At 52.4% G+C, this 13,169-nt stretch overlaps 2 protein-coding genes across 5 annotated transcripts in view; one reads left to right on the plus strand and one right to left on the minus strand.

Moving 5' to 3' along the window:
* XRRA1 (X-ray radiation resistance associated 1) overlaps window positions 1–13,169 on the minus strand; it is a 26,969-nt gene continuing 13,800 nt past the window's right edge. The window contains exons 2-20 of one of the 3 annotated variants that reach the window (XM_068687426.1): window positions 11,660–11,769; window positions 10,707–10,861; window positions 10,401–10,472; window positions 9,893–9,965; window positions 9,082–9,179; window positions 7,557–7,690; window positions 7,233–7,331; window positions 6,516–6,766; window positions 6,326–6,366; window positions 5,458–5,574; window positions 4,266–4,359; window positions 3,771–3,889; window positions 3,211–3,462; window positions 2,864–3,029; window positions 2,644–2,756; window positions 2,239–2,344; window positions 1,066–1,571; window positions 596–876; window positions 1–399 (exon numbers count right to left, since the gene is read on the minus strand). In XM_068687426.1, coding sequence (XP_068543527.1) covers window positions 1,309–1,571; window positions 2,239–2,344; window positions 2,644–2,756; window positions 2,864–3,029; window positions 3,211–3,462; window positions 3,771–3,889; window positions 4,266–4,359; window positions 5,458–5,574; window positions 6,326–6,366; window positions 6,516–6,766; window positions 7,233–7,331; window positions 7,557–7,690; window positions 9,082–9,179; window positions 9,893–9,965; window positions 10,401–10,472; window positions 10,707–10,861; window positions 11,660–11,753 — 2,247 coding nt within the window. In that variant the 5' untranslated portion in view covers window positions 11,754–11,769 and the 3' untranslated portion in view covers window positions 1–399; window positions 596–876; window positions 1,066–1,308. Of the gene's footprint in view, window positions 400–595; window positions 877–999; window positions 1,572–2,238; window positions 2,345–2,643; window positions 2,757–2,863; window positions 3,030–3,210; window positions 3,463–3,770; window positions 3,890–4,265; window positions 4,360–5,457; window positions 5,575–6,325; window positions 6,367–6,515; window positions 6,767–7,232; window positions 7,332–7,556; window positions 7,691–9,081; window positions 9,180–9,892; window positions 9,966–10,400; window positions 10,473–10,706; window positions 11,624–11,659; window positions 11,770–13,169 lie in introns of those variants that run through there. The other 2 variants (XM_068687259.1, XM_068687342.1) reach the window with 2 other exon arrangements.
* Window positions 13,004–13,169, plus strand: part of SPCS2 (signal peptidase complex subunit 2) — a 7,555-nt gene continuing 7,389 nt past the window's right edge. The window contains exon 1 of one of the 2 annotated variants that reach the window (XM_068688123.1): window positions 13,004–13,162. In XM_068688123.1, coding sequence (XP_068544224.1) covers window positions 13,019–13,162 — 144 coding nt within the window. In that variant the 5' untranslated portion in view covers window positions 13,004–13,018. The remainder of the gene's footprint in view (window positions 13,163–13,169) is intronic. The other variant, XM_068688214.1, reaches the window with a different exon arrangement.

Consider the following 13,169-nt stretch of genomic DNA (forward strand, 5'->3'; position numbering starts at 1 on the left):
AAAAAAAAAAAAAAAGGCTCCCAGGAGATGATTGTATGACGTTGTTCTAGAGGCTCAGTATTTTATTTTTTAACTCCACCCGCTCTTGGACACGCAGCGCGCCGTAGCTGCTCAACAAAAAGCCTCCCCCTCGCTCCTTTTCGGGGCTCGGAGGGATTGCTCCTCGCTCGGTGAAGCTGGGCGGTGGCAGCAAGCTCCAGGCGTGGTGCAGCTCTGATAAAAACGGTGCAAAGCTCCTAAAAAACCTTTTCCCCTCACCTTTTCAAGCACGGCCAAGCGTCCGACGGCTCTCGAATTAGCTCCTCACTATGCAAACAGGGAAATCTTCGACTGCTGACCAAGGAGGGGAGGGGGGGGGGGGTTGCGTCTGCCTGGTTTTTCTCGGTGTTTCCTGTCAAACTGTTAAAAAAATAACAAAAAAACAAAGCTAGATGTTGCTGCACTTCTCTCCCACCACGCTTGCAATCGTCGTGCTTTGGTGTTCTCAGCTCGCCGTCGGGAACGCCGCTGCGGTAAAAGACTGCGGTCGTTTTTTGGGGTCTCAGCTGAATCCCCCCCCCTCCCCGTGGCTTCCCCCGAATGTTTTAAGAGTTACCGGGAGGCCGTTCACTTGCATGTGTAAAACGTGGGTGCGAAACGCCACGCGGGCGGCGTCGTGGCTTCCGTGGCGTGGAGCGGAGCGAATCCTGCTCGTGGGCGTGCAAAGCAGCCCCGCGGACTCGAAGCTGCAGGACGGAGGCGGAGGTTGAAACGGAATAAAAAGCAGGTTGTGAGAGCGAGCTGCCTCTTTCTGCTCGAGTCGCTGGGCGGGGAGAGCAGCAGCATCCTCCTGCGGGCTGCTCTGAGCGGGTTACGGGTGGTCCTGGCTGGGCGAGGCTGTCGGTTAATATTTTGGGGGAAAAAAAGGGGTAAAGGTGAGTATAATGACATCATCATCGTGTAGTTAAGCAGGCAGGGGGTGCTGCTTATCCTCCACGTCTCCCCTCGTTCCTATTACCTGCCCGACCCCAGGAGAGCAGCAGTTCTCCTACAGGTCGGGTTGGTGCATTTATGGGGAGCACAAACCTTATTTACAGGAGCTGCAGAGCGTGACAGCGAGCAAACAGCTTTCCCGTGCCACCATCGAAGCATTTTGGGTGTTTTGGTGAGGTGTTTTGGGTGCTTTTAAGCTGGAATTTGCTGGCTGAGAGCCTCGGGCGAACCTTTTCCCCGCTCTCGATTTTCCAATCTCGGGAGGGGAAAAATGATTCCAAATAAATGAAAAAAAAAAAGAACAAATTTATCCAAGAAGACAAAGGTTTGGGCACTTTATTCAAGCACTGGCTGTGCCGCAGCCTTCCTTTTGGGCACCTTCTTGGCCATTTTTTTCCCTCGTAGCTGCAACTTTTCAGCTTTCTGCTTGGAAGCTGCCTCCGCCAGCAGAGCTTTGATCACCGGCACCTCATCCGAGAGCCTGGCCGTGCCCGGGGCCGGCTCCTCGCCGCTCTCAAACACCTCCTGGAGCTCCTCCACCAGCCTCAGCGCCTCCCGGTACGTCCTGGGGCTGGATTTCCTCTTCTGCAAAGCAGATGCTGGAAAAAGTGGGAGCAGAGCGATGGATCCTGCCAGCAGATCCAACCCTGCCAACCCAGGGGGCTCGGGGAGCGGGGCTGGGAGAGGTCCTGAGCAATTCCAGAGGGGATACAGGTGTCTGTGTGGTCTCTTAGAGCCTAATTTATTCCTTTTTCCACCATTCTTTCCCCAATTAGTGGAGGGGGGAGGAGCCAGGTAGGAAACGTGGGCTCGTGCTGGCGGTTTAGGATCGTGCCACCACAGAGGCTGGGACAGATCAAAGTTGGCCAGTGCCCAAAGACCCAAATCCTGCATCATCCCAGGGGCAAATTCCACGATTTTTTGCCCTCTGAGACTTTTATTCCAAGATTGTTTCCCTCGGAAACGGGTATGGGTTACTCCCAGTTGTAGGGTTTTACTCCCAGTTGTAGGGTTACTCCCAGTTGTAGGGCCCAGAGCCTCCAGCAGTGTCTGCTCTGCGTTTCCTCCTCCAGGAACCCACAGCTAGAGCACCAGGGGCAACATTTTGGGAGGTCGAGGGGCTCAGGGACGTGGGGTGAGGCAGCAGCAAGCAGGCGAGCCTCCGTTCCCAATACCCGCCGAGCTCGGGGGGCACCTTTTTGCTCAGATCCTGCCCCAAAACCTGCGGTGAGGTGAAGAGGAGAGAGTGGGAGGGTGGGCACGTACCCAAGGGGATGCTGGTGACGGTCGAGGTGTCCCTCATGGCCATCAGGATCCCTTCCAGCACCTCGGCTTTCGTCTTGCGGGCGGGAGGGCCGGGCATCCTCCCGTGCTGCAGGGAAGGAAGAGCAGGAGGCTGCAGCGTGCCTGACGGCCGAGGACACCATCCTCCACCTCCTTCTCCTGCTCCTTCTCCCCAAATTAACACAATCCTGTGCTTCTGCAGGAGGTGGGTGAGATGGACTCTATTTTTTGGGGCCGAGCTGGGCCATTTTAGACACTGAGCTAAGATGATCGATGTGTTAAGCGACACTGGAGCAGCTTTCCACCACCCCAGAGCTGAACTATTGCTTCGGGGGCACTTCCAGACACCAACAGCACCAAAGCAGCTTCCACATCTGCTCCCTTTACCTTTTTTCGAGGCACGTAGGGTTTCTGCAAGCTGTCCAGGCGTGGCTTGGCATCGCGGTAAACCAGGGGGTGATTCAGGATGTAGTAGAGCGCCTGCACGTTCTTCTGGATCCCTGTGAACCAAAAAGGGGACAACAGCAGCTTTTGCTGCTCTTTTCTTGCTCAGAGCAGACCAAAGCGCCCAGCAGCCTGCTAAGAGCCCTCTGTTCTCCTCGCTCACCAACTGGCTCGATAAATTCGGGGTCGGTGTCCCCCCCGAGCAGCTCCTCGTAGCCTTTGTAGCGCTCTGGAACAGCCCAGGGGGTCTCTTCCTCGCCCTGCTCGCTCCTCTTCTCCAGCCTGTCCTCTGCCACGGGTCGTGGCCGGGGCCCGGACACGTCCTCCACCTGGGAGAAGCAAAAACCAAAGGTTCACAGCAGCATTTTCAGCAGGAAAAATCAACCAGAGCCTGGCCTGCTGGGGTCAGAGGGGTCTCCTGGTGGCCCTGAGCCACGCAGCCACCACCTCGTGGTGGGAACAGGCACTGGGGGGGGGGAAAGGGCCCATCCCCATCCTCTGCAGACACACCTGAGTCATGAAAAAGGTTTCCATGTCCTCCAGGGCTGTGCTGGGAGGCCTGGAGCTGCGTTCCCCGTGCCCCAGCACCCCCAGCTTGCTGCTGCCACCCTCCCTGCTCGGCGCTGTAGGTGTGGGGCCAAGGGGAGGCAGCATTTGGGGCAAATTCGGAGGCCCAGCTCCTCTCTCGGCTGGCAGAGGCTTCAAGGTTTCAGCAGGAGCTTCCAGCGGCTGCTTCTTGACCTTGGGGAGACGCGACGAGACCTGGAGGGACACGGAGGCATTCAGGGGACAGCCCGGCAGCAGCTTCAGCCCCCCAAAAATCCCTCGGATGAGGTCGAGGGGCAGGATTGGACCCAAAAACCCAGTTACAAACCTCGTCTGGGCAATAAGAGAGGAACTGGGGGTTGGACACCCCAGCCTGATGCGGAATAAAACCCCTCCAATCCTTCCCTCCACCCTAAACAACCCCACTGGGGTCCTGAAAGCTCTTCCCGTGCCCCCCCCCAGCCCCGTATTGCAACCAGGGTTTTGTCCCTGCCCTAGGACAAACCCCATTTTCCCTGCCTCACCTTGCGGCTGGCTTTGAGAGGGATGGAGAAGTGCCAGCGCCCCGCAGCCAGGCTCCTGTGGCGAACGAGTTTAATCCCCAACCTCTGCTGGAGGAGCCGGGTCAGCAGAGGAGGCTGCCCTGTTGGAGGAAGGGGTTCATCAGGATTTATCCCCTCGGAAAGCTGCTGGAGGAGGAACCTCGGATCTTCGGGGGATAAACAGCATTTGGGGAGCAAAATTGAGCCTGAAAACGCACCGCTGCAGACCTGGTGGGGATTTTAGTTTTTTTTTTAGGGGCCAGGAGCCGCAGCAGGGCATTGAAATGGTGTTTGTAAGAGCCCTGCTCGTGGAGTTGCTTTTTCACAATCAAAGCACCTTTTTGGGGGCCCTGGGCCAGCAGGGCAGGGGTGTCCAAACACCAAGTGACAATGACAAAGGGGTCCCTGTCGCAGAGAGGGGACAGAAGGAGGGACAGGAGGGCAGGAGCACCCCAGGGAGCCAGGTTCCCACCGTACCGCTCCGGGTGGTGGTGAGGGGGTTGTTGTGGAACGTCAGCTCCTTCAGCCTCGGGAAGAAAGCCACGGGTAAGAGGGCTGTCTCGGCTGCAATCTGCAAGAGAAAAGGATTTATTACTCGCTCTGAGGAGCTGTCACCAAATCGGGAGAGTTTCACCCCAATCCTCCCACAAAAACACAGCCCCCCAACACACGGGGAGCCCAGCACTGGGCAGAATTGTGCAGCAGGGAGGAGAGGAGGAAGAGGGAGGTGGCATCCCTAAAATAGAGATGTTTTGCAAGCAAGCAGAGCTGCACGATCACACCGCAGGGGATTGGGGTGGTTTTACCCTGCTGGGCAGCTCCAGGTTGCCCAGAGTGAGGCAACTCGCTCTGCTCTCTCACTCAAAAGGGAGTGAAAAGCTGTCCTCAAAAGAAGAGGGGAGGGAGAAGAAAGTGTGCTGGGAAATAAAAAAGAAAAGAAAAGAAAAGAAAAGAAAAGAAAAGAAAAGAAAAGAAAAGAAAAGAAAAGAAAAGAAAAGAAAAGAAAAGAAAAGAAAAGAAAAGAAAAGAAAAGAAAAGAAAAGAAAAGAAAAGAAAAGAAAAGAAAAGAAAAGAAAAGAAAAGAAAAGAAAAGAAAAGAAAAGAAAAGAAAAGAAAAGAAAAGAAAAGAAAAGAAAAGAAAAGAAAAGAAAAGAAAAGAAAAGAAAAGAAAAGAAAAGAAAAGAAAAAGGCTCATGGGTTGAGATAAGGATAATTTAATTGAAAGGAAAGGAAAGAGGGGGGAAAAAGGAGAGGGAGAAGGAGGAGGAGGAAGACAAAGAAGAAGACAAAGACGAAGAAGAAGTCAAAGAAGAAGAAGAAGAAAAGGAAGAAGATGAAGATGAAGAAAAAGACAAAGGAAACGAAGAAGAAGAAGAAGAAGAAGAAGAAGAAGAAGAAGAAGAAGAAGAAGAAGAAGAAGAGGAAGAAGAAGAAGAGGAAGAAGATAAAGCAGGGGTTTAGACAATCTGGGCACAATTCAGCTGCCTCGCAGGTGTCCTGTCCCACCTGAGCGATGCTGGATGCCTGAGATGTCCCCGTCGGTGGCAGATGGACACCAGGGAGAGCTGTGCCCCCCTGCCTCAGGGGCCAGGATATCTCCAAGGGAACCAACCTGGGGCTCAGGCAGCTGAATCTGTGCAGCCACGCAGAGCCACGGGGCCCAAATCACCTTGTTGAAGGCCAGGCTGAGGCGCTGCAGTTCTGGAAACGGAGCAGAAATATCTCTGCACGCGGAGGGAGCAGGCAGAGTCTTCGAGGCAGGTGGTCCCCCGTCCCTGGAAACACCCTAAAGAGAGGAGGAAGAGGGTGAGGCACAGCTCTAGAGGCCCCACAAGACACGGCAACACCTCCACGAGCACTGAAACCATTAATATTGGTGCTTCCCCAACTGCTACCTGCTGTGCTCCAGAGCTTGGGCTTGTGGAGAAAGCCTCTGAGGCAGGAATCAGGCGGAGAAAGGCAGCACGTTACCAGTCCAAGGCTCCAGACAGGCTGGAAACTGGTGTCTCAGAGCACAAAACCCCTTTATAACCACGGTAAGGTGGTGACTCTGAGCCAGCTGGTGGCAGTTGGGTGGCAGCTTTGTTCATTCCACAGCTGGTGGCAGATTGAGAAAGGGTTTTTAAAATATTTCCTTAGGAAACCAGTGCCCGCTCAGCAGGGACACGGCAAGGGGAAGCCAAGAACTCTCATTTCCTTCCTGCTCCCTGCTGCGTGCCTCGAAAGCCCTCAGAAGCCTTCACGTGAACTCCAGGCACCTGAGTTTTGGTCCTTACCTAAGCTGCAGAGCTCACTGCCCCCACGCAGGGAGCCTACGTGTGTGTGTTTGCATGAGCAAAGAGCTACCCAGCTCCCATTTGAAAGCAATGCAAGTTTAAGCTCAAATATTTAAGGAAAAACTTCTTTATGGCAGACAATAATTACTTGCAGCACCCAGAGTCTGGTGAGCTTAAAAAAAAATGGGTTGAGAGAGAGGCGTGGGGAAGGGAAGCTTTGGAGCCTGCACCCCAAACCACAGCTCAGCCAACGGTTCTTACCAGCACCGGGCATCCCTGAAAGCCAGAATCAAGCAGGACCTCTGAAATAAAACACAAATGGAGGGTTTGGGTGTGTGGTGCATGAAGCTGAGGGCTCAGCTGGCCCCGACCTGGAAAAGCCAGGCTTCAACCGAGCCCTCTGCCACCAAAACAGCCTCAGTGAGGGCAGGGAGAGGCGTGCACTGCTCACCCCTCCTTGGTGGATCCCCGTTGTTCCGTGACACGAAATATTCAAGCTGCCTTTTCTTCCCTTCCAGCTCTTCTGGCACCTCCGTGCCCTGGTGCTGGGGCTGCTGCCGGAGGCTGCTCAGGGACTGGTACCACTCTGCCCTAAAAGTGCCGTTGTCCAGCGCAGGGTGGAGGAAGAAGTGCCTGCTCTCTGCTTGGTGCAGGTAGGGGACCGCTGAAATCCCGTTTCTGTCCAGATTCAGTTCCCTCAGGCTGGAGGAAAGAGGAAATGCACACACACAAAGCCATCTGCTCCTCCTGGCAGCCGCAGGGCAGGGAGCTGGCCCTCGAGCTGCCCCCTTTCCTAGTGGCTCCTCTCTGGCTGAACCACGAAAGCCCACGTTAAAGAACAGGAGCTGATCCGCAGCCTTTCCTAGCGCTGCTGCGCTAGAACTAAGGACAAATCGGGGCAGAAAAGGGAAAACGGAGAAAGCAACTGCTGTTTTCTCATATCGGACCTGGAGATCAGCAGACAGCCAGGGCAGGATCTGATTGAACAGCCATCTGCTGGGTTTGGCTGTTTGCTACCACTCAGTAGCATTTGGGAGTACACAGGGAGGTACTCGAGTGAATCCCAAAGATTTGGGGTTTCTTTTAGAGGTTGTTCCTGTGCAGCAGCTGATGGAAAGAGCTGCCAGCCCCCAAAAGCCAGCACTGCTGCTGCCAGGTGCTGGCTTACCTGCAGAGATTAGAGAGGCTCACGAAGACGCCCGGGTCTGACAGGTGATTGTCATCCAGCACCAGGACCTCTAGAGATGGAAACCTTAACTGAGCAGCCCTGTGAATACAGAGAGGCTCATTAATAGCAAAAAGAGGCTCGTTAATAGCTCATTAACAGCATACTCAAGCAAAAAGGGGTGAAAAACACATCATCTGCTGGGGGAAGATGTATCTTCTCGCTCCTCTGAGAGACAGGGCTGGTGCTGTCAGCATTTTTTGAAGAGGAAACTGATATCCTACCCTAAAAGGAGCTCCCAAAGCCCCGTTTGCTGCTTGCACTCACTGCCAGGAGCCTGCCAGGTCCGGAGGCAGCGTCCGAAGCCCGTTGGCCGTCAAGCGAAGGATCTTGAGCTGGGACAAATCCCCCAACGTCCAAATATCCTCAGGGGATAAGTTGTTATAGGAGAGATCCAGGTCCTGAAGGGAACAGAAAAGAGCACCTGCTGGAGCAAAAGAACAATTATCTGCTGGATTTCCCCAGGTGGATGTTAAATCCTTACAGAAAACCTTCCAGCACGCTACCTCCCACCCCAGGGTGACACCGTGAGGGTCTCTGATGTGCAGGGACTTCACGGGACCTTCAGGGCTGGTCACTCGTGTGACAGCAGGCAGGAAAAAAAATCAGGGAACAGCCCCTGCTGGGAGCTTGTGCACAAGATGAGACTTGAGGCTGAACAGCAATAGTTTTGGAAGGGAGATGCGATGGGGAGTGACACAAAAATGGGCCCATCCCCACCTTTCCCGGCCGATGGCAGCGACCAGGCTGCACAGACAGAGGCACTCAGGGCTGGTCAGGATCCAGCCTGGCCTCACAAGCCTTGGAAATTCAATCCCAGCACCTGGGCTTGTGCTCACGGACTGAGTCACACGCTGAGCGAGCTACCAAAAGCACATCGGAGGCACTTTGGAGACGCTCTCCCACGTCTCGTGGGTTTTGAGACCTCCCGAAGCCTGCAGGCAGGAGGGAGGCCAGGACCACAGCAGCGCGGTGAGCCACGCTGGCAGAGTCTGCAGAGCCGACCACAAACCATTCTTTTGGATGAGCCGAAAAAGAAGCTTTTGAAGGCAGAACTTTCCAGCCAGCAGCAATCACAAACTGTAAAGAGTGAGAGAGAAATCCAGGCAGGGTCACCTCCCTGAAGAGAGCAAACCTCGGTGAGGTCAGGACCACTCCAAGCTGGAGGGAGAAGACAGCATCCCGGGCACATTCCTTGTATTTAGGATCCTTTTTGTCCCTTTTTACTTTTTTTTTTTTAAACCAACAAGCAAAAACAAAAGACTTTTTTGCTGTAGAAAGGCAGCCTGTAACCCAGGGGTACTGCACAAACCTACCTGGAGAGGAGGAGAGGATGCAGGGAGGTAGAGCAGGGCATGGAGGAGGATGGGGATCTGCCAGGGATCATACAAAATCGGGTGAAGGATGACACCGGTGACTGAAAGCCTGCCTGGCACTGCCAGGATGAGGAATAAAAGAAGGGTGGAGGTGAGGAGGACAACAAGATCTACTGTGGGGAGTCTACGATGGGCTGAGTGGAGAGGATCCTACAGCAAAGGGGGTTGGCACGTGACGGGGAAACAAGCAGTAAAGGGCCGAGTAGTGGGCATCTGTGAGAGGAAGCAAGATGTGAAGGTCCCTGAGACATCAAAAGAGACGTCCTGGTTTCACAAGGAAGCAGGACAAGAGGATTACCCTGCAATTTAAGAGAACTCACACTGCAGGGACACACGTTAATGCTCCGCGTTAGGCTTCGGTGCTATGCGAAGAGGGAGGAGATGAACAAAGTCTCAGCCCCCCCCCCCCATCTTACTTCTAAATGCAGGAAGTCTCCAGCAGTGATTTTCAGATTTCTTAGGCCGTTCAAGGAAAGTTCCAGCTCCCGCAGCCCCGGAAACTTCCGAAATGGCTCTGCAAGAGGAAACAGTCCGGTGAGTGAAGACCAGAAGTAACAGAACAAGCCAGGTCCCATCCGGGTCTGTCATGGACCAAAACCAGCAGGAACAAGCAGGACTCTGTAATATTCTACAATTATCAGTTGGCAGATTTGAAACAAAATGCCGAATCAACTAGACAATCGTCCCTACCACATATAACGCCCCAACAGCCCACTCCTTAGACATCTGGTTTGCTTTCGTGCATTTCCCTCCTCCCCCAGCTGGATTGTTGCTCAAAGTTACTGACAGCACATTTAGCTTTTATGTTTTACTAGCCATAAACAGATTTCCTCCCTTCTTATTCAAATTAACTGAGCCCATGACTGGATTTGGATTCACCTCCCAGCTCCCCCATTAGCCTTCTGAGCCTCTGGGACAAGTTGTTTCATTATTCCACGTCTCTATATATTAAGTGGGGATTTTCTTTGTAAAGAGCTTTGTTTCTAATAACAAAAAGGGCACCACAGTGGCACGCGATTATCATCACTAAAGAGGGAATTAGTGCAAGGATTTCAGCTCAGTAACAGAAAGGAAACGATTCTGCAAAGAGCTGTATGTGTACCTGAAAACTCTTTGTAAAGCTCTAGACCTGAGTTTAGACAAGCATAAGCTGCCCTGGCTTGAAAAGCAATATCTGCTTTTTGGTAATGCCAAAAAAAAAAAAAACAGATTTATTTTTTACCTTACCTAATGTCAGCAGGTTTTCAGCAGCATTTATAAAAGCAACACAATCGAATTTCTCAAAATCATCTTCTTTAGCCTGGAAAAAAGAAATAGATATGTATATTAAAACCAAAGCAAAACAAAACGAAACAAACAAAAGCTGTGAAGTTAAACTCCTGTTAGCTGAGATAAATACCCCCGAATCCAGAGGAAAACAGCTTGCAGGCATACATAAATGGGGAACAGGCATGAAGACCACGTTAATTGGGGAAGACACCATTTAATTTAATTTTAATTATTTTAATTAATTTTATTTTTTAAATTGAATTTAATTTTGTGAAGACACAATCCAACAGTCTTCAAGGCAGATCATTCAAGCCTGTTCACAGCTGGGTGGCTCACCCTCCTGGGCAGGAAATACGCCTGGTTCTGTGGTGTTTTCTCTGATTTCTGGGCCCTTATGTGCTAATGTTGTATTTTTTTTCAACTTTTAAGGCAGTTCCCTGATATTTCTTGAGCCTCTGATACTCACAGAGACCAGATTTTGGCTGCTTATGTTCACTGAACACAGGTCAGAAGGATTCTTCAAACAGTGGTGCTTCATCTGGAAAATTAAAAAAAAAAAAAAGAAAAAGAAAAAGGAAATGTTAAGCCCTGCATCACATCTGTAAGCAATCTTGTATGTCTCTTCCTGGGACCTGAACCCCAAAAACCAGACCTCAGGTGTCCCCCTCCTCACAGAGCGATACCCCCAGGTGAGGGAAGCACCTGGAGCCTTGCTTGGGTCACAGCAAGGGGGAAGAAAGTAGCAGGGAGATGAGGAGGGAGAGGCTCTCACCAGAAATGGCTCATCCAGGACATTGTCTTCATTATTTTCTTCCACAGGGGCAGAACGTGGGGGCTTTCTCCTCTGCTGTGCTGTCTCCCTGGTGGTTCCTGGCTCAGCCCAGGCCCACGGGGTGGCGATGGGTGCCAGCAGCCAGCGCCCAGCCCCTGGCACAATGAAAATGCACGGATATAAAATGCTGAGTGACCATATATTTAAGATAGGAACATGAAAGCTGCAGCCACAGAAGAGGAGACGTAGAAATGTGGGCTGAAGAGCCTTCTGGAGGTCTCCAACCCACCCTCCCACCCAAAGCAGGATCATCAGCAACATCAAAGCTTTGCCTAGCAATTCCTCCACCTCCCAGGCTAATTTGGCCTGCACCTCCTCCTAGTGCAGAAGTTTCTGCTAGCATCCAACCAAAACCCGCCAGGCTGCAATTTTTGGCCTCGCTGTACCATCTGCCACTATTCAGAGGAGTCTGGCTTCGTTGTCTTCGTAGCTGTGCATCAGGCAGATGTAAGCTGCAATCTGGTCCCCTCTTGGACTACTTTTGGCAAGACAACACAAGCTCAGAGCCCTCAACCTCTCCTAAAAGGTTCTGTGTTCCAGCCCCTTGACCTCTCCACTATTTCTCAAATATTAGAAGGCATTTCTGCCATTCCTAAGCATTTCGCAGATGTGACTCTCAAACCCCAGAGATGAAGAAGCTCAGAACTGATGAAGAACCATGCTGTGCTATCCATGTGCCTTTCCTGAAGCTTAGAGGTAGCTTCCCCCCTGCCATAATGTTGAGATGCCTGCTGGAGCCCTCACTGAACAGATGCCTTAGACATTCCGGCCTCTTCATTTCAGCCTTAAACAATTTTAAGACTTTTTAGGCCAGTTTAGGCCTCAAATGTATCTGGCGTGGCTGGTGGATCTGCCCTATGGGCACGCCATAATTCTGCAGCACTCAGCATCACCTTCTTTACTGCTGTGCAAAATGTTTCTGGCAGGAAAGCAGTTAGTGGCATAATTGCTTCCGTCACCCATTTTATAGAGTCCCGTTGTAGCCATCTCGACCGCAGTATTCCTGGGAAGAGTGGGAAACAAATAAATGGGTTAAAATTTTGACTGCCTCTAGCATTGCTTTGCTGTACAGAGGTAGGCACAAATTAAGTATCAGCTTGTATGTAAAGGAACGCTGTTAGTGACACATGAAGAGAATTGCTTCTAAAATGGAGAACAAAATGAGGTGATAGGCATATGTCTATTATTTTCCATCTCATGAGAGCAAAATGCAGACACCAGAGAGTGTGGGGGTCAGGCTGTGTGGACAGCAACTCAGGGAATTTCGGCTTTACCCATTCCTCCTTCCCCCAGCTCTTTTCCATTGCAATCTGAGGCAGCTCTGGGAAAAAAAATCACACTTTTAACCCCTGGAACTAAAGTTCAGAGGTGCTACATCATTAATTAACTGTAGCACGAGGCACAGCACCAGCAGTAGGGGTGAAGGTGGTCCTGAGCACCCACAGAGGTGCTCAGCGTGATGCTGCCACTGCCGGGGTCACAGCAGTGAGATGGTGGTGGCACAGGGCACACAGTGACACATGACAAAATGCTTTTAAATCTCAGGATTTCTGAGGTCTTGCTTCACGGGGGTACAGAGGAAGGAGGCTGTGAATTGGCATCACAAGAACGTGAGGGAAGTCAGCCAAAAGCAAGGGTAAGGTATGGGTGTGCTGGACATGAAGTGCCTTGTGGTGAGTGGGTCACGTTAGGAAATCTCTGAGGTTTGGGCGTTTGTGAAAAACACGTGAGACTTGCTTCTCTTTCAGCTTAAGGTCTGACAAGGCGATCTTGAAGAACTTTTCCAACCTAAAAGCTCTGGTGTGCCTCTGACCAGCACCCCCACATCCCTGCACCACCGCTCCCCACACACACCCCCCTCACACCCCACCTTGCACACACATCTCCCTCAGTCCTGACACACTCCTAAACTGTCCCCTACAGCACCTCAGACCCCCAGCACCGCCTCAACACCCCCATACACACACAGAACCCACACAGAAACACGCATAACACCATCTAAACACCCCCACACAACTCCCACAGCCTCACACGCGTCCCAGGCACACGGTGACATTTCCATCCGTGCCCTTACAGCCCTCATCCGCCGCTCCTCACCCCGCAAACCCAGCGTTGCCCGCCCTTTTCCCCCTCTCCCCCCTCAGCCTCCGCGCCGCGCCCGCCATTTTCTCCCCCTCCCCGTCGCCATGGCAACGGGAGGGGGGGAGAGAGAACTACAACTCCCAGCGTGCCTTGCGCGGCCAATCAACACTATGGAGCGGGGGAGCGCAGAAAACTACAAGTCCCAGCATGCCTCGCGCGGCCAATCAGCAGCGCCCAGGTCGGCTGAGGAGGAGGAGGAGGAGGGAGGCGAGAAGATGGCGGCCAAAGGCGGCAGGAACGGGCTGCTGGATAAGGTGCGGG

The sequence above is a fragment of the Anas acuta genome, chromosome 1 (genome assembly GCF_963932015.1).
Source record: "Anas acuta chromosome 1, bAnaAcu1.1, whole genome shotgun sequence".
In the NCBI taxonomy this organism is placed as follows: Eukaryota; Metazoa; Chordata; class Aves; order Anseriformes; family Anatidae; genus Anas; species Anas acuta.